The 21086-nt window shown below is 40.4% G+C and overlaps 1 protein-coding gene across 1 annotated transcript in view; it reads right to left on the bottom strand.

Moving 5' to 3' along the window:
• LOC126469900 (inositol 1,4,5-trisphosphate receptor) overlaps positions 1-21086 on the bottom strand; it is a 345163-nt gene that overhangs the window by 230779 nt on the left and 93298 nt on the right. Inside the window, exons 13-15 of the mRNA XM_050097248.1 lie at positions 11657-11780; positions 6775-6950; positions 2914-3069 (exon numbers count right to left, since the gene is read on the bottom strand). Of these exons, the coding sequence (XP_049953205.1) occupies positions 2914-3069; positions 6775-6950; positions 11657-11780 (456 nt within the window). The remainder of the gene's footprint in view (positions 1-2913; positions 3070-6774; positions 6951-11656; positions 11781-21086) is intronic.

Below are 21086 nucleotides of genomic sequence, written 5' to 3'. Positions count from 1 at the left end.
TGATCTACTCAATCAGTGCTCATTATTATAGCAGTCAAAAAACTTGTTAGCTCAGATGACATCTTACATTAATTGGTGACCACACCAGGATTCAATCATTTGGGGTATTATGATATGTAGTCACATTTTCTCACATTAAAATGAAGGACCCTCCACCATTTGTTTTCCGAAATTTTTTCATTTACCTGATCCCATTTTGCATAAAAATTAGCAACACTGATTAGGATTGTCTTGGATGGAGGTTTCAATTAATTTTGAGTAATGCTTATATCAAGGGTTTTGAAGTCGAAAAAGTTTAATTTAAGGTGCTGACACATCTAAATAAACTTTTTTTCCTTTTTTTTTATTGTGTCTACATGTTTCGGTTTTCTTGTAGCTACCAGCAGTGTAACAGTGTTGTGAAATTTTGGAGGGGTTTTTAAATATGTATTTGTGATACAATCACACGTGTGTGTGAATTATTAGACAAACAGGATGATTTGATTTCTTGATCAAGTGTTCAGTAGTTTCTTGGCAGTTCCCCTTTCTTTGCTACCATGAGCATTACAGTTCAAGCTAAAATGGAAGGTGCTCAAACAGTGCAAATCATTGTAGCAGCCAAAGGGTTTGTTAGCTCGGTTGGTGTGTTAAAACATCCCATGAACAATGAAGTTGTCAGACACACAGCATACACTCAAATTGGCAAAGTATGTGAAAGACAACAGGACATGTCCTTGGCAAAGGAACCACTGTGGTACTCACTTTAAGGGATAATGAAACCATGAAAAATTTTAATCTGGATGACTGAACAGGGATTTTAATCGTTTCCTTCTCAATGTAAGTGCAGTGTCTTAACCCCTGTGCCAGCTCATCAGCATTTGAAATCTGAATAAAAAGATCATAACTGGATAATATTCAAACTTAATTTAGTGGTTCATTGGACCTTACATTCTTGAAACACTATTTTAACAGCAATATTGTGACTATTTTTCACTGTGACCATTAACCACACTGCACAGCTCTTACTTGTGCTAATTCTTACCCTTTTGTTGTCAACTACTGTTTTACATTGTGAACATAGTAATGACAAAAATCGTAACAAAAACTTTTGAATACAATACTAAAAGTAAGGTATTCGTTTAAAGCCTCATTTTGACAGAATAATGACCGGAACAGCCGCAGCCTTGTTAAAGGGAGTATCATGACTTCACCTGAAATTATTTAGGGAAATAATGGAAAATCTAAACCAAGATGACCAAATCGACATTAAAAACCCCACTCCTAAACATGAATCTTTTGGTGTAACCACAGTACCCAGTAACTCAATGCAATTTACAAGTGGTTATGGTATGAAAGCACACTTTTTAAGCTCTCTCTCTCATGACAGTTTTATTTTGCCTATATTATTCAAGGCTTTGTCTCCAAATTTTGTCATGACAGATGTTTAAAGGACAGGAGACATACTACAACCTAGTCTCACACCTCTCATGATAGCTATTTGATCCATCTGTTCCTCCTCCACTGTCCCCATTGCTCTCTGCCTTAATTATAACTTCATTATTAAACTACTGGGCCTAGAGACTGTTCTCAATTTTCTATAGCCTAGAGACTGTTCTCAATTTTCTATAGCCTTTATACCTTTCAACTTATCTGTTTCACCTCACCCTCCTCAACTATGTGTGTTACCTTCTTGGAAACTGAGTTACACTTCACTGGTGACTCCTTTATTACTCAAGTATCATCCTGGGGTGGAGCATCAATAACTAAAAAACTAAATATGGAGCACAGCTTGCAATGGGTGATGATGGGACAGAAATAGGCTAGGGCCTTTTCAAAGGAACCATCCCTGCATCTGCCCCAAGTGATTTAGGGAAACCTAAATCTGGATTGCCTGATGAATATCTGCATCACCACCAGAATTTCAACAACATTTCAGTATGTCCTTAAATTAGGAAATTACTTAAATTAGGAAAGTCCTTTTCAAAATTCTTTTCACCTTACATTATGTGATTTTCCATTTTCTACTCACCCTACATCTTGGTTTGTGTTTATGCTGCTACCAATTGCAACCCTCTGCCATATAGGTCATACTAGTGACAAAAATCCTAGTGAATGATTTGTCTCATTCACTCCCTTTTCCAATGCTGTCACAGGTAATTGTACCCCATTAGATGATGGCCTACCTGTGAATGCAGCTAAGTCATACACTACCTCCGCTTCAATTGCAGTTCGACTATCTATGTGCCTATGAGGATCAACCATGTATCCACCCAAATGAATGAATACACAATGTGTGTCCATGTCACGGTTGCTCACCCAGTGGTACATCATTCCACTGTTTCACAAGCCATGCCATTTGAATCCCACCAACATCAGCTTTTCTCAACTGTGAAGGTGGCAGCTATCCCTCCAATACATTCTTCAGTCCAGTAATCACCCTGGGCTTAATCTTCGCTAGCCTCTCCCATTCATCAGCCTTCAATTATTCACACAATTTTTCTTTTTCCCTCAATGAAACTAAAGGTCTGGATTAGAACTTCGATCCAACATTCAGTTTTACTTTGTCCCTAAGTCTATAACTAAGCAGACATCAACAACAGTCGTAATACAGACTTTTAAGTGTTGCGACTGAAAGTCACAATAGAAAAATCTAATGGATGGAAGATACGTATGTATTTGTGCTTCAATTTTTGCAAGTGCGAATTCGGGAGAAGAATCCAACACCAAAATACCCATCCACAACTCTTAGTATCAAAGATGTTATACATTACCATGCAACACAATAACATCTATATACTTCCACAGTAAATTTGTGGAAATACACAGACTTAACTTTGATAGTGAAAGAAACTTATTCAATCAAACTTTATACACAAATCTTCAAGTAAAAAAGAAAAATTACTCTCTAACATACATTAGCAATAAAATACATACTCCTGAATAGTCATTTTGGAAGGTATCTCCGACCACAGTCTTGCATATTTCACAGGTGTTACAGGCTCCTGAGGATCGCGGTCAACATGAAGATGAAGCATCAACCGACAAAATGAGGCTCTTAAATCATAAGGCACTCTTTCATCTGCCATGCACCTGAAACAAAATATTCTGGTCACATCACAAAAGACAAGACGATAATGGAAATACTGTTAGAATACAACCTTGGGGAGGATCAATTTGGGTTCAGGGGTATTGTAGAAATATGGAAGGCAATACTGCACCTATGACTTATCTCAGAAGGTAGGTGAAGAAAGGTAAATCTACATTTATAGCTTTCATAGATTTAGAAAAAACTTTTGACAGTTTTGACTGGAGTACACTCTTTGAAATTTAAAAGGTAGCATGGGAGTTATAAGATTTGAAGAACGTGATAGGGAAGCAGTGATTGAGAAGGGAGCCTATCTCCAATGTTATTTAATATGTACATTTAACAAGCTGTGAAGGAAACCAAGGAGAAATCTGGAACAGGAATTAAAGTTCAGGGACACGAAATGAACCCTTTTGAGGTTTGCTGATCACATTGTATTTTTGTTTGAGGCACCTAAGGACTTTGAAGAGATGTTGAACAGAATGGACCTGTCTTGAAAAGCAGAAGTGAACATCAATAAAAGTAAACCATGGATGTTGGAAAGTAGCTGAATTACCTCAGGCAATGTGGAGGGAATTAAGTTATGAAATGAGACACTGAAAGTAGTAGATGAGTTTTGCTATTTGGGTAGCAAAATAACAGAGAAGATAGGAAATGCAGATTGGCAATAACAAGAAAAACATATATGAAAAAGAGGAATATTTTATAAATGTAAGCGTTAGGGAGTCTTTTCTAATGGTGTTTGACTGGAGTGTTGCCTTGTATGAAAGTGAAACACAGATAATAGTCATTCAGACATGAAGAGAACATAAGTTTTGAAATGAAGTGTTACACAAGAATGCTGAAAAGTAGAGTGGTAATCATGTAACTTACGAGGGGACACCACAAACAACTGGGGAGAGAAGTATTTTAGAATTTTTTTGACCCAACTTGACTGAAAGGAGGACTGTCTGATAAAGACACATTCTGAGTCATCAAGGAATCATCAATTTAGCCCTGAATTTAGTACTGGTGGGAAGTGTGAGGGGGAGTGCAAATTGTAGAGCAAGAGATAAATACAGTAAGCAGGTTCAAATGGACGTAGGTTGCAGCATTTATTCAGAGATGATGAGGCCTGCACTGGATAGAGTAGTGTGTAGAGCTGCATCAAACTACTCTTTGTACTGAAGACCACAGCAATTAACACTTCAGCTAGTCAAGTGACAGGAGCTTTCTGCCACCACATCACATCCATTTCTCAATCATCAAACACTCCCTGAGTAGCATGTTTAGTAGATATGTGCACGATATTTTCAGACGGCCATTTGACAGTCATGTAATTGGGAAGCAGATTGTCAAATTTTATGTCACGTTTTACAACTTGCAAAAAAATATTTTTACATATTGGCAGATTAAGCTAAACATATTCACTTCTGATGTTAGATTTTTTGGTGAATGTTTCACTTTTTGTACTACTAAATGAAACAAATGCCATCAGATTCAGTTGTTGTATTTGCTCTGCAGTCTTTAATAAGCAATTTTAAAGAAATTATTATAGTTAAAATTTCTGATTCTTTCATATGTTATAGTTTCACATCATAGCTGTATAATGGACTGGCTGCCTTTCCATTGCAGCTAATACATATTACAGGAGTTTCAAATTAAGTAACCAAATTCAATAAATCACAGAGTTTACAATGAAAAATGAGTTTGCTATGTACTTAATGTCTGGAGCACTTTCAGTTACACACTTACACTACTGTATGTAAAATATGATTAGCATATCAAAATTATACTGAAAGTAAATATGGTAAAGAAAGTATATATATATATATATATATATATATATATATATATAAAAAACACGGCACAGCGGACACACCAGGAACCGCGGTGTTGGCCGTCGAATGGCGCTAGCTGCGCAGCATTTGTGCACCGCCGCCGTCAGTGTCAGCCAGTTTGCCGTGGCATACGGAGCTCCATCGCAGTCTTTAACACTGGTAGCATGCCGCGACAGCGTGGACGTGAACCGTATGTGCAGTTGACGGACTTTGAGCGAGGGCGTATAGTGGGCATGCGGGAGGCCGGGTGGACGTACCGCCGAATTGCTCAACACGTGGGGCGTGAGGTCTCCACAGTACATCGATGTTGTCGCCAGTGGTCGGCGGAAGGTGCACGTGCCCGTCGACCTGGGACCGGACCGCAGCGACGCACGGATGCACGCCAAGACCGTAGGATCCTACGCAGTGCCGTAGGAGACCGCACCGCCACTTCCCAGCAAATTAGGGACACTGTTGCTCCTGGGGTATCGGCGAGGACCATTTGCAACCTTCTCCATGAAGCTGGGCTACGGTCCCGCACACCGTTAGGCCGTCTTCCGCTCACGCCCCAACATCGTGCAGCCCGCCTCCAGTGGTGTCGCGACAGGCGTGAATGGAGGGACGAATGGAGACGTGTCGTCTTCAGCGATGAGAGTCGCTTCTGCCTTGGTGCCAATGATGGTCGTACGCGTGTTTGGCGCCGTGCAGGTGAGCGCCACAATCAGGACTGCATACGACCGAGGCACACAGGGCAAACACCCGGCATCATGGTGTGGAGAGCGATCTCCTACACTGGCCGTACACCACTGGTGATCATCGAGGGGACACTGAATAGTGCACGGTACATCCAAACCGTCATCGAACCCATCGTTCTACCATTCCTAGACCGGCAAGGGAACTTGTTGTTCCAACAGGACAATGCACGTCCGCATGTATCCCGTGCCACCCAACGTGCTCTAGAAGGTGCAAGTCAACTACCCTGGCCAGCAAGATCTCCGGATCTGTCCCCCATTGAGCATGTTTGGGACTGGATGAAGCGTAGTCTCACGCGGTCTGCACGTCCAGCACGAACGCTGGTCCAACTGAGGCGCCAGGTGGAAATGGCATGGCAAGCCGTTCCACAGGACTACATCCAGCATCTCTACGATCGTCTCCATGGGAGAATAGCAGCCTGCATTGCTGCGAAAGGTGGATATACACTGTACTAGTGCCGACATTGTGCATGCTCTGTTGCCTGTGTCTATGTGCCTGTGGTTCTGTCAGTGTGATCATGTGATGTATCTGACCCCAGGAATGTGTCAATAAAGTTTCCCCTTCCTGGGACAATGAATTCACGGTGTTCTTATTTCAATTTCCAGGAGTGTGTGTATATATATATATATAGAAGGAAACATTCCACGTGGGAAAAATATATCTAAAAACAAAGATGATGTGACTTACCAAACGAAAGCGCTGGCACGTCGATAGACACACAAACATACACACGAAATTCTAGCTTTCACAACCAACGGTTGCTTCGTCAGGAAAGAGGGAAGGAGAGCGAAAGACATATCTGTGTGTCTGTGTGTGTGTGTGTGTGTGTGTGTGTGTGTGTGTGTGTGTGTGTGTGTGTGTGTGGTTTTTTTAAGGATTCGTCCAAAAGCTAGCAATGTTTCCAGTCTTTCTTGTGTGTGCCGGTGCTGTGAGCCTACCTTTGGGTGCTTCTGTCTAGGTAGTTATATCAGTTTTCTTGCACTTGAATGTGATTATGCTTCAGAATGGCGTATTCCCACAGATAAGCTGAGCAAAGCATTCCTGGCTGTTAAGTTATTGTTTAATGTTGATAATAGTGTAACACTATACGACATCACTTCACTGAAGGTGCATGAGTTTATCTACGATGATGCAAGTAACTGAGTGTTGAATACTCACTTGAGTATTAAATCAATGTCGAGATGAGGAGAAAGATTGTTTAATGCTAAATACTGTCTGTTTAGGCACATGTTAGAAAACAAATTCAGCTGGTGTCTGTAATAATCCAATATGGCTTGATCTTCCCATTTTCCAAGCTTCGCTCCACGTGACAGTTCAGAAACGGACATTGATTTCTGCAACAAGCAATGACAATGATGAGACTGCGAACAATAGTAAAAATGAGACATACACACAGTAGTTGCACATAAAGTTTGAAAAACAAGTATGTATACACTCTTGCTCAAATTAATCACTGTTCACTTGTAACAACATACATGAATTTGACACACTAATGAAACAGGACTGTCCTTGTTAATTTGGTTTATGTAATCAGTTTATTTTGCAGAGCACGAAAGTCTGTACTCTAATTTTACCTAATGAGTAAAAGAATCGAAAAAGGACACTCTTCCAGCCACAAAGTGGAAGTGTCATTTTCTAAATACCAAGCTTAAAACTGAATCATAGCCACACTTCATGATACACGAGCAATGAATAACATGGATGTGCCCAACAATATTTCTTGAACAAAAAATAGTCTCACCTACAGTAGCCAACATAGCCTCTAGTGCATTATTAATAAGAGATTGAAGTTACACTCTTTGCGCAGTTCTCTAAAGAATATTAGAAGGAATGGAAATCAGAGTTTAATGTGTGTATTAGAGATAATACACTTGCTCATTTGAATATGGGTGGGAGTAGGAAATTGAAAGGGTAATTACCAAAGGGACAATGTTAACACTTGCTTTAGAGATTTAGGAGGAAACTGCACAAAAATTTAAATCTGGAAGCTCAAACTGGAATTGGAATCATGCTGCTCCCATGGGCAAATACCAGTGTACCATGTAACGGCCACCTCATTAGGTTAATAATAATAAAGCAACCTTACATGTATAGATCAAAGAAGCTGTAGTTCAATAAATAACGTAACAGTAAGAGAGGTCTTATTATTTATATATGGCATGTGTACAGTCCATGAGTCATTATAAAAATAGAGATATGATGCAGAATCATCTGTAAATATTTTGCATTACTTTTAAAAAGATGCAAAGTAAATAAATTAATCAGGGATAACTAAGAGCAAAGAGCTTCATTCAAGACTGAGAAAGGCCTTACACAATTTACCATGGATGTGATTCAAGTTAGGTATAAGTACAGATAATGGATTCTGCTTCTACAACTTTCAATGAAATTTCAGTCTCCCTTTCAAAAATATATTACAACAGAACCTTGAAAACATAGCTTTGAAACTATTACACATGGATGAGAAAAATAACTGTAGATATGTAACATTTTTATGTCTAATAATAAAGGAAAGCTGAAAGGTGGAAGGAGTATATAGATGGTCTATACAAACAAGATAAACTTGAAGGCAACATTATAGAAAGGGAAAGGCCTAAGTTGAAACAAGTCCCCTGGAGTAGACGAGATTCTGTCGGACCCATTGACAGCCTTGGGAGAGCCAGCCACAACAAAACTCTTCCATCTGGTGTGCAAGAAGTATGAGACAGGAGAAATACCTCAGACATTAAGAAGAATTTAATAATTCCAATCCCAAAGAAAGCAGGTGCTAACAGGTGTTAATTTTACCGAACTATTAGGTCATGGTTGCAAAATACTAACAGGAATTCTTTACAGAAGAATGGAAAAACTGGTAGAAGCCGACCTCGTGGAACATAAGTTTGAAATCCAGAGAAATGTAGGAACGTGCGAAATGATACTAACCCTATGACTTACTTCACATGATAGGCTAAGGAAAGGCAAACCTGTGGTTATAGCATCTATAGACTTGGAGAAATCTTTTGACAATGCTTACTGGAATATTCCCTCTGAAACTTTTAGGTAGCAGTTGTAAAATACATGGGGTGAAAGGCTTTACAACTTGTACATAAACCAGACTGCAGTTATAAGAGATGAAGAACATGAAAGGGGCACAGTGGTTGAGAAGGGGGTGAGACAGGGTTGTAAGCTATAACCAATGTTATTCAATCTGTAAATTGAGCAAGCAGGAAAGGAAACCAAAGGAAAAATTGCAGTAGGTACTTGAAGACATAAAAACTTTGTGGTTTGCCACTGACAATATAATTCTGTCAGAGACTTTAATGGACTTGGAAGAGCTGTTAAATGGGAGAGACAGTGTCATGAAAGGAGGATATAAGATGATAAGAATAGCTAACGAGGCAATGAAGGTAGGAAATGAGTTTTGCTGTGTGGGGAGCAAAATGACTGATGATGGCCAAAGTAGAGAGGATATAAAATGTAGACTGGCACTGGCAAGAAAAGTGGTCTGAAGAAAAGAAATATGTTAACAGCGCATACAGATTTAAGTGTTGGGAAATCTTTTCTGAAGGTATTTGTCTGGAGTGTTGCCATATACGGAAGTGAAATATGCACAATAAGCAGTTCAGACAACACAAGAATAGAAACTTTTGAAATGTGGTGCTGCAGAAGAATGCTGAAGATTAGATGGGCAGATCGCTTAACTACAGAGGAGGTACTGAATATAATTGGGGAGAAAAGAAATAAGTGGCACAACTTGACTAGATGAAGGGTTCAGTTGATAGGACACATTCTGAGACATCATCAAGGGATCACCAATTTAGTACTGGAGGGAAATGTGCGTGCGTGTGTGTGTGCGTGTGTGTGTGTGTGTGTGTGTGTGTGTGTGTGTGTGTGTGTGTGTTAGGGGGGAGGGGGGGGGGGGCAGAGTCACAGAGGGAGATCAAGAGATGAATAAAGAAAGCAGATTCAGAAGGACGTAGGTTGCAGCAGTTATTCAGAGATGAAGCGGCTTTCATAGGATAGAGTAGCATGTAGAGCTACATCAAATCAATCTTCGAACTGAAGACCACAATAGGAACAATAACATAAATATAAGGAAACAAGAATAAATATTACAACTAAAATAAATGTAGGAAAGTTCTTGTAGAATGTAAATACTAGACTAAAGGAGACCGATTGAAGAAGTGCTGAGCTATCGACTGGCAAACACAAAAGAAAGGAAACTTGCAACTTTCGGAGTTTTCCTTTCACAAACTAGAATAAAAAAATGATTTACACACACACACACACACACACACACACACACTATACCTCTGCATGGTGCCAGCTGGACTGATAGTGCCAATGGCTGTGTTTCCGCCGGTGGACTGGTTGTGGTGTGGATAGCAGTGGCAGGTATATGAGCTACACATGTAATACACAATTGTAGTGGCTGGTGGGGAGCGACGGATGCTGAGGGCACCATGGAGACATAAAATAGGAGGGAGTGACAGAACAGAGGAAGGGGAAACTGTTAAGTGGAGGGTACGGTGAGAGTGGGTTACCTGAATTGAGGCCTGGGCAATTATGGGAAATGAGGATGTGTTGTAACGATAACTCCCATCTGTGCAGTTCTGAGAAGCTGGTGGTAGAGGGAAGGACACAGATGGCCTGGTTTGGAAACCAACCATTGAAGTTGAGAATGTTGTGCCACAGGGTGGTCAACTTTGTTCTTGGCAACAATTTGGCGGTGGCCATTCATCATGGTGGACACTGGTTGTTAGTCATACCAACATTAAAAGCTGTGCAGTGTTTGTGGCTGAGCTGGTATATGACACGGCAGCTTTCACTGGTGGTACAGCCTCTGATGGGATAGAACAATCCTGTGACAGGAGTGGAGTAGGAGATGCTGAGTGGGTGAACTGGGCAGGTCTTGCTCCTTGGCCTTCTACAGGGACATGATCCCTGTGGCAAGAGGATGGGAATAGGGACGGACTAATATGTTGTTTAGGATGGGTGGGGAATGGAACACCACCTTAGGAGGTGTCCCACACTGCACAGCTTTAAATTTTGGTACGACTAACAACCAGCTGTACACCATGACGAATGGCCACCACCAAAATGTTGCCAAGAATAAAGTCGATCACCCGTTGGCACAGCATGCAGCTCAACACAACATGCTCCATTTCAATGGCTGCTTCACAAACTGGTCCATTTGAATGCTTCCCTCCACCACCGGCTTCTCAGAACTACAAGGATGGGAGTTATCCTTACAACACATCCTCCGCTCCCACAATCATCCTGGCCCCAATCTCAGATAACGACCTGTCCCTACACTCTCCACTCAACAGTTTCCCCTTCCTGCATCTTGTCACTCCCACCCAATTCGTGTCCCCATATGACCTTCAGCATGTATCACTCTCCACCTACCTCTAAAATTGTGCATTACATGCCCATACAACTGCCACCCCTACCTCTTACATTCCTAGGCATCAAATCAATTTCCTCCCTCCGAGACGCTACTCACCGCCCCCAGACCCCCTCCCTCTGCCCACCCCATCTCACACTACCACTACCACAACCAGTCCAACCCATAAAATACAGCATTGTCACTGTTTCTTGAGCAAACACCATGTAGGGGCACGTTCATTTGTGTGTGTGTGTGTGTGTGTGTGTGTGTGTGTGTGTGTGTGTGTGTGTGTGTGTGCGTGTGAACTTTACTCCAGCAGGTCAAAGGATAACTCTGTAATCTAGAACGTGTTCTTTCTTTTGTGTGTGCTTATAGACAACTCAATGCTTCTGCCGTAGAGTGTATGGTCTCCTTTAATCCAAAAGCATTACAACTACAATATTTGTTTTTACGAATAATAATCATAAATGGTAAGAACAGCCTGAACACTATGAAAGAACAATGGTAAGAATAATTTCTAATCACAATTGTATACAAATTCCAACATTAATCGGAGAGAAACTGACAAGAATGCTCAAGAGTTTAGGTTAAAGGCGCAGAAAGCCTCACAATACTTTACACGAAGTGTTGAATGAAGTAATGCGTCAAACACAAAATTTATCATCTATGTACCTGTCTATTGTTCCACAGTAATAACACGTCCTCCTCTTCTTCAATAGTGACCATAGGTTCAACTTCTCCCTCTGATTCATCAAGGATGCTCCCATCTTCAACTTCCAAATGGGTTTTCATCATTCTGTAGTCAAAGTATATAAATGGAAGTTATTAAATTGTGAGGATCTTAACCACACCCACGAAAAATAATTTTCCAAATAACAAATTACACACTAGCATTCACATGAAAAACTGGTTGTACATGTATTTCAGTTTTTAATCAGGATTACAGCAAGAATATAGAATTTCACAATGATTTTTTTCAATGACAAAATACAAAGACCCCCCCCACACACACAGTCTGATTAAATTTTAATTCTGAAACAGGTTATAGTTAAAATGACACAACATATTGTACACAGTACGATACACATGATTGTAAGGGCTTTTCAAATTAAACAGGTGGGAGGTAAGAGAACAATTAAAAGGCACATACCTATGGAGGGTTTCACAATAAGAAACAGAAAGTAAGAAATACCAGTCAAATAAAAAAATTGAGCTTACAATAATATTTACTTGTTAGATAAAGAAAGCAACTGTAATTCTGAAATGTGGAAACATTACCTATCAATGTGGTCACAGAGTGTGATGGATGGAGCAATATTATAATAAATGGCAGCAAACACAGATTATATAGCAATAACACACAAAAAAATAGTTATCAATAACTGTTTATTAAAGTCATACTCACATAATGATACTGAAATTATTTATAATATTGCATATGACAAAGTCACTGTATCTTTTGATGGTATAAAATGTTGCAAAAAGTATGTTACACCATCGGAAATTAGCACATCATCACATAAGAAAGAATCAATTAATAGTACAATCATTATTGTAATAGTAAGGGATCGAAATTACCTGAATTTAGGCGCAAGAAATTTTATTCACTGAAACACTGAAAGAATACAACAGATTGTTTATTATTTTGGGGGTGCTTAACAATCTGTCATCAATATCCTTGTACAAAATAATCAGAGATGTGGTAAAGTATTCATTACATGGACCTTTAAAAGACAATATGCTAAAAACATGAAGCAGTTGTAAATAATAATTTGCCTGCTATAAAGAAAAGACCTGCTACCAAACCAAGTCAGACTGTTGTTGGCTACCTACTAACAAAATAACAGATGAGTGTCCCACTCTGTAACAAATAAATGTCCTCCATATCAGTTTAGTAAGGGCTCCTGACACACAAGGGACTTCAAAATTTGTGTCACACCTCACCATCATCCAAAATAGATTGTGGGTTCCCTGTCAAATCTAAGGACAGCCTCTTAACAGCATAAAAAATGCAATTAGTTTTAAAAAATGCACACAGAATCTGGTACAGACAAGCTCCACAAACAAGTGGTTTCTTTCACCACAGAAGGCAGTCATATGTTAGGCAGCAATGCCTCGTGTGTAATATTGTTGAGGTGTTTGTTTTCGTAGAAGATTCCCCATGAACAGACTGTCTGTTTAACTATCCTTAATTTATTTTTTTGTACTTTCAACCTCTCAGTTTCCCAGATGCACATGATGTTCTGGCTTAAAATGGAGTAGGGTGTCCTGAATATGCTGGACAACTTTCTTGGGTAGCTCTTGGTGAGAATGTATAGAGCATTCACAGAATTGGAGCATATGAAATACTTATGCATTTGATCAATCCTAATTCAAGGCAGTCCTCTCAAGACCATATACCACTCTGTATCACAGGCATTAATTTTAGCTGGGAAACGTCATGTTTCATAAACATAATAAACTGAAGGTATTTGTTACAAAGGCTGAATTTTCTGTTGAATGCATCATTTTATAACTGTATTTGTTGTGTTGTCATAAAGTCATTAGTCACATTGTCATGTGCCTGCACGAAAGATAGTTGTTTGCCCATCTCAGCCTGCAAGTAACTGGCACCATAACTGCCTGCAAATCAGCATTTTCTGACCACTGACTGCGGATGGGTACTCTAGCTGGAATATCCTGGTCTAAAGTGAAGCTACCGTATTTACTCGAATCTAAGCCGCACATTTTTTCCGGTTTTTGTAATCCAAAAAACCGCCTGTACAGAATGTGATGTACTAAAGAAGCGGCCGCAAAGATTTTCAAACGGAGAAAAATTTTCGACTAACTCTCGTTCAGAACTATGTTCTATCATACGCAGTCTATTATTTGGTTCTTGTTGATCATTATCAAAGAAAGCAGCAGTGTAAGTAACAACAAATAGCAGTCTCTTGCCATTGTTTGGCTAATGAGACAATTCCTCTCTTTTTTTTATTATTGTAAGCGGCGGTAGCGCGCACAAAAGCAAGCCATGCCGCGAGCGGCGACAGGCCGTAAACACGAACTATCAGAATGCGACAAACAATGCATGACGCAGTACAGTAATGCATTTTCAGCCTAGAGTGACGTAAACACCTATAACAAAGAAAACGGCACTTATCAGATCAAAGCAAAATAAGCAATCGATTCAAACCAGACGGAGCACGTGAAAAAGGAAGGGTAATCATATAAATACGGACGGAGCGCCTGAATCACAGCAATGGCTATTTGGTAAAGCTTACGACTCGAACCAAACTACTGTCGCTGTATTGTCATTCATTCGACGTAAATTGTGTCTCATATTCCAATGGACCAACTTTATTTCGATTTGGAGGTGCGGCCTAAAACTTTTCTCTCCCCTTGAATTTCGAGTCTCAGATTTCAGGTGCGGCTTAGACTCGAGAATTTTTTTTTCCTTTATTTCGAGTCTCATTTTTCAGGTGCGGCTTAGGTTCGAGTGCGGCTTAGATTCGAGTGAATATGGTATTGATGTCTCTAAAATAGAATAAAATGAATGTTTACAAATATCACTAGGAGTACAAGTCAGGGTCCTGCATAATTCCAAACTGGATAAAGCCTTGAGTAAAAAGGGCACCCTGCAGTGTTCATAAAGTATGCTCCATAACTGTCATGCTGTAGGCAGCCCACTACTACACAAATACTGCGAACATTAGACATTCCTGTTCACATCCATATTGGCTGGTGGTCAGCTTTGTGTACTTCTGTATTTGCTGTCTGAGCCCATGAATATATCTGTAAGAGGCAGTTCTTAATTTCTGCTGGTTACGTTAGCAGTAACACAAACAGAAATACGGTGGTGGTTTCTCAGATGGGAACGTTTAAAGATAGTAGGATTTACATAAGGAAAAAGTTAAAAGCCAATTCTTATTTATGAAGGAAATATATAAGTAAATGAGCAAAGCAAGAACAAATGGAAATTAAATTGCACAATTAAACTGCAAATGTTCTATTTGATTTCACAGTCCAGTTTTCTATATGAACCATCATCTCTTCAATTCTTTTTCTTTGGGGAAACCAAGCTATTTCTGCGTCTTATCAGGGCCATAATTTGTGTGGTTATTGGCAGGCTCTTTGTAATCAAACAGATCTCACAACCATCACTTTAAAGAGATCACAGTCACCTATCCATCAGGTGGTTATACATGTGTGTATGCACCTCACTCCTCCATCACCAAATGCTCGGTGGTGTCAATGCACCATTTCACACTACCTGACTACTGGGGTTACCCCTCACTAGTCAGAGCTATGCAGCGCCAGAGTTCGAATGTTGCAAGTTGCATAGCTCAGCACAGTTTAAACTTGTGCAGGGCCTCATGAAAGACAAAGGTGAAACTTATTACACCCTTGTGTTAAACATCAAATTTGCTATACTTATTCTTCTGAGTTAATGTTTTTGACGCAAATTAAATAGCAAACAATTGAAAATTGCATTGCTTTAAATACCTTCCTTTCTTCACCAAATGATCCTCATTTAGTGAGCTATGATCCCCGATTTCCTCCCCCCTTCACTGCTCAACAAATACATCAGTCTTTAGCCCGCATTGGATGGATACCAGCAATATTTGTACCAACTAGAGAGGAGGATCATCCACATTTTCTGTAGGTTGCTTTGTCTCTGTATGCATTTGCAGCAAGTATGAATGTTTCACTGCTATAAAAACATATGGTATTTGGAATACAGGGCTATACTCCAAGACAGAGCACACTTCAATGTACCCAGCTGAAGTTAAAGTGTCGAAGGTAAGAATGAACGCTGCTGTTTCTTTTCACCAATTCTGTTTACTCTCTCTATGATACTGTGCACATCTAAAAATCATTTTTCTTCCCATTTATCTTTCAGTTCAGATATATGAATATGCATAATATCTCTGTGTGTTACCATATGCTTGCTAGTCTTAAGGGTTTTGTGTGTAGTCATCCCAATGTGAGTGGTGGTTTACCTATTAAGACTTTAACATTTGTTTCACCTGACAGGGTTCCACTTTGGAAACCTTCAAGATTTCATATTCCCTGTAAGCTCATCTACTCCTTACTGGATGTAAAAAGATGACACTCACCATCTCTCTCTACTACGTGGAAATACATTCCATAGCATTTGTCATGTCCTGCTACAATGAGAAATAACATTTGAAGATAACTGTTTTCAAGAACAGTCTTCCTTCATTCCCTCAGCTGGTTGCACACTGGTCCATAATCTCCAATGGGAGTTTGTTTTATTTCAATTAGTGCATCCTACAGTGTTTCTCTGGCATCAAGGGTAATACATGTTGCCACGCAAAGCTATACACGTCTGAGCAAGACTAACACACGGCAGGCCATTAAAACAGCTACACCAGGAAGGAGAGCAAAGAATGGGAAGTGTGATAGGACCATTGCTATTTTCTATATACCGTATTTACTCGAATCTAAGCCGCACTCGAATCTAAGCCGCACCTGAAAAATGAGACTCGAAATAAAGGAAAAAATAATTTCCCGAATCTAAGCCGCACCTGAAATTTGCGACTCGAAATTCAAGGGGAGAGAAAAGTTTTAGGCCGCACCTCCAAATCGAAATAAAGTTGGTCCATTGGAATATGAGACACAATTTACGTCGAATGAATGACGATACAGCGACAGTTGTTTGGTTCGAGTCGTAAGCTTTACCAAATAGCCATTGCTGTGAGTCAGGCACTCCCTCCGTATTTATATGATTACCCTTCCTTTTTCACGTGCTCCGTCTGGTTTGAATCGATTGCTTATTTTGCTTTGATCTGATAAGTACCGTTTTCTTTGTTATAGGTGTTCACATCACTCTAAGCTGAAAATGCATTACTGTACTGTGTCATGCATTGTTTGTCGCATTCTGATAGTTCGTGTTTACGGCCTGTTGCCGCTCGCGGCACGGCTTGCTTTTGTGCGCGCTACCGCCGCTTAAAAAAAAAAAAAAAAAAAAAAAAAAGAGAGGAATTGTCTCATTAGCCAAACAATGGCAAGAGACTGCTATTTGTTGTTACTTACACTGCTGCTTTCTTTGATAATGATCAATGACAACCAAATAATAGACTGCATATGATAGAACATCATCTGAACGAGAGTTAGGCGAAAATTTTTCTCCGTTTGAAAATCTTTGCGGCCGCTTCTTTAGTACATCAAATTCTGCACAGAAATTAGAGTCATCTTAGATTTAAAAATCTAGTCAGTTGCCGTGCTTCATTTCTGACTGTATCACTATTAGGCATAAGAATAATACGAATATAAACATGAAATGATACGTATATTCTTCCGCGCTTGCTGTTGTCTCACTCTAGTTTCGTAGTTTATTAGGCAGACAGCAAACGTGAAAGAATACATGGCAAAATGATTATATTTGTATTATTCTTATGGTGAAGAGAATACTGCATGTGATTCACATTTCATCAGGTTCCTATTAGCAACCATCTCTTCTCACAGGTAGGAAAAAATTCAGAACGTAGCGTTGGCCATATTGACAAACATCCTAAACAGTCTTGCCAGTCGGATTTTCGTAGTACATTGAAATTTTGCTACATTCAAAGATGAATAATATGGAATTTGTATTTACTTCATTGGATAATGTATGAAAATGCAGTGGTCGAAACTCGAGGCAGAGAAAAAAAGCTCTTCTTCCACCTTTTTTTTTTTTTTAATTTATTTACTGACGCACATGTTTTGGCGCCAGTATTTATCTTTGTGCCTATAAAGCATGCCTGTGTAGCGCTACATATATTCGACAGCAGAAGTTAGTTGTAGCGGCACCTACCAACATTTTCAGAACTTCCGCTTGCTTTGCACTCGATTCTAAGCCGCACGCGGTTTTTTTGATTACAAAAACCGGAAAAAAAGTGCGGCTTAGATTCGAGTAAATACGGTACATACAAGGTGGAATCCATACTTTTCGGGACTGGTGCTGCCATCTGGAAAGTAGGAGTAGTAGATCTTTGCACCGCTAGGTGGAGAGAGCTGTATATCTGATGAGTCAACGAGCGGAGTGGCATTCAGCTTGGAGGACGTGCTGCATGTCCACAGTGATTTCTGTAATACTCTGTGTTTGGCGTGTGGCAATTTAACGATGGATCCGCGAACAGAACAGCACATGTGCATCAAATTCTGTGCGAATCTTGAGAAAAATGCTATGGAGACCCTTGCAATGATTCAGCAAATGTTTGGGGGACAGAGCACGGGCCGTACACGTGTGTTTGAGTGGCATGCTTGGTTCAGGGCCGGCCATACAGACGTCGAAGATGATGCTCACACTCGAAGGCCCGTAAGCCACACAACGCCAGACACTGTTGCCAAACTTCAACAACTGGTTCAAGCGGATTGATGTCGAACCATTCAAGACCTTGACGATGAAGTGGGTATAGGTTATGGGACATATCAATGAATGTTGAGTGATAAATTGGGCACGCATCGTGTTGCCACAAAATTTGTGCCAAGGATCTTGACTGACTATCAGAAGGCACAGTGTGTTGAAGAGTGCACGGATGTTCATCAGACTGCATCTGATGATCCAACCTTCTTGTCACGGGTTATCACCAGTGAAGAGAGCTGGATTTATGGTTATGACCCAGAGACAAAGCAATAATCATCCTAGTGGAAGAGGCCAGGCTCTCTAAGACCCAAAAAAGCGAGACAGGAGAAGAGCAAAGTGAAGAGCATGATCATCATATTCTTTGATACCAAGGGAATTGTGCACAAAAAATTCATCCCACCCAACCAAACAGTGAATTCTGTGTACTACTGTGGCATTTTGCGACGGTTCCGTGAAAACGTGCAGCGACGACGGCCCAAACTTTGTCGTCAAGGGAACTGGCTGCTGCATCATGACAATGTGTCCTGTCACATGTCCTTGCTCACCAGGACCTTTTTGGCAAAAAACAACATGGCAGTTGTACTCCACCAACCGTACTCACCAGATTTGGCGTCTTGCGACTTCCCACTATTCCAAAAACTGAAACTCAAAGTTGAAAAGCCATCGGTTCGACACTCTAGAGAGGATTCAAGAAGCATCTCTGGCGGTGATAAACACCCTCAGAGAACAGAACTTCCAGAAAACATTTGACCAGTGGCAGAAGCGCTGGGGCCGGTGTGTACGTGCGGATGGAAACTACTTCGAGGGTGATGATGACTGTTAGTCCAAACGTAAGGTTTTCAACAGATGGCAGCACCAGTCCCGAAAATTTTGGATAGCACTTCGTAAATGACCTGGCACACAGGATGGGCAGCAATCTGCAGTTGTTCAATGATGATGCTGTGGTGTATAGGAAGGTGTTGAAGATATGTGACAGTAGGTCGATACAAGACGACCTTGATAAAATTTCTAGTTGGTGTGATGAATGACAGCTGGTTTTTAATGTAGAAAAATGTAAGTTAATGCAGATGAGTAAGAAAAAAACACACATAATGTTTGTATACAACATTAGTAATGTACTGCTTGACACAGTGACATTGTTTAAATATCTGGGGATAACACTGTGAAGCTATATGAAATGGAACAAGCACGTGAGGATTGTGGTAGGGAAGGCAAATGGTTGATTTAGGTTTATCGAGAGAATTTTAGGAAAGTGCAGTTCATCTGTAAAGCAGATGGCATATAGGACACTAATGTGACCTATTCTTGAGTATTGCTTTGGTGTTTGGTATCTGCACCAGGTCAGATTGAAACGAGACATCAAAGCAATTCAGAAGTGAGCTCCTAGATTTATTGCCAGTAGGTTACAGATACGCTTTGGGAGCTCAAGTGGGAATCCCTGTAGGGCAGAAGACATTCATTTTGAAGAACACTACTGAGAAAGTTGAGAGAACCAGCATTTGAAGTTGACTGCAGAATGATCCTACTACCACCAACATACATTTTGCCCAAGGAAATTAGGGCTCATACGGAGGCATATAGACAGTTATTTTTCCCTCACTTTATCTGTGAGTGGAACAGAAAAGGAATCTACTAGTTATGGTACAGGATACCCTCTGCCATGCACCGTACAGTGGATTGTGGAGTATGGCTGTAGGTGTATATGTGGGAATATATGACTAAATTTGTAGGTAATATGAGGGTATAAAAGGTGAGAAATTTAGTACACAGAGTCAGCAACAGTGGCTCTAACCCAGCTGGGCAACGAGTTGAACTGGGCTTGGATGAAAAATACAGGTACACCGTTTGATGCTGCTTCAATTCCATGCCAAACTTGATCAATCATAGTGGCCGTTGAGTGGTGGCATATCAGTCCCTCAGCAACTGAATCGGTCGATTTCAACTTGTGAAAAATCTGGAGAACTTGTAGCTCAGGACATCGGTCAAAAACACTTCATGTCCAGGTATGTCGAGAAAGAACAGGCAATGATAGTAACAAATTACAATGTCAAAATGTAATGTCACTGGGAAGTTGGAGGTAAGACATAGCTCCATGCCTTAATGTGTCACGTCATAAATGTAATGGCTGCTCTGCTAATCACCAGCTAAGCGAACCAGAGGTGGTCTTTTGTACCCAATGTCACCCCCAAAAACCTCACAACAGGTACTTGACCCATATGACAATGACGAATACGACCTAGCAACGTTCATTCTCCACAGAGCCTCCACATATGAATACTTTCACCGTAACATCATACACAGAACCAGACTCATCCTATAAGATAATGAAGTGCCATTCTCGTCTCCAGCATCATAAGGTGCACCATGCCTCTCTCCACTGCTCCATTGCCATGTCGAGGGAAACCTCAATTATGGTTGTCATGTCCACAATCTGTGACATTCTAGATGTGGCAGCACTGTCTGTGTGGATACTTATCTCGCTGCAAACGAGTCTATTTCCCGAATTGAAGTACAGGATATGGCTGAATGTTACTACACAGCTGACGTAAAAATATGCCTGTCCTCTCAGATACTAGTCACGAGGGACTGTCGAGGTCCAGCATGGTATCGAGTATGGCCCTCCTGCACCCATCGATTTCTATTCCCGAGCAAAGCCAGCATCAATAACACACAACGATAAACCTCAGTCTTCAGAGGCTACAGCAGCCAAATTATAATATGTGCCGCTAGATCTTTCTAGTTCTTACAAGAGGC

This window comes from Schistocerca serialis, chromosome 3 (genome assembly GCF_023864345.2).
Source record: "Schistocerca serialis cubense isolate TAMUIC-IGC-003099 chromosome 3, iqSchSeri2.2, whole genome shotgun sequence".
NCBI lineage: Eukaryota > Metazoa > Arthropoda > Insecta > Orthoptera > Acrididae > Schistocerca > Schistocerca serialis.
This window is presented reverse-complemented; position numbering and strand designations above follow the sequence as displayed.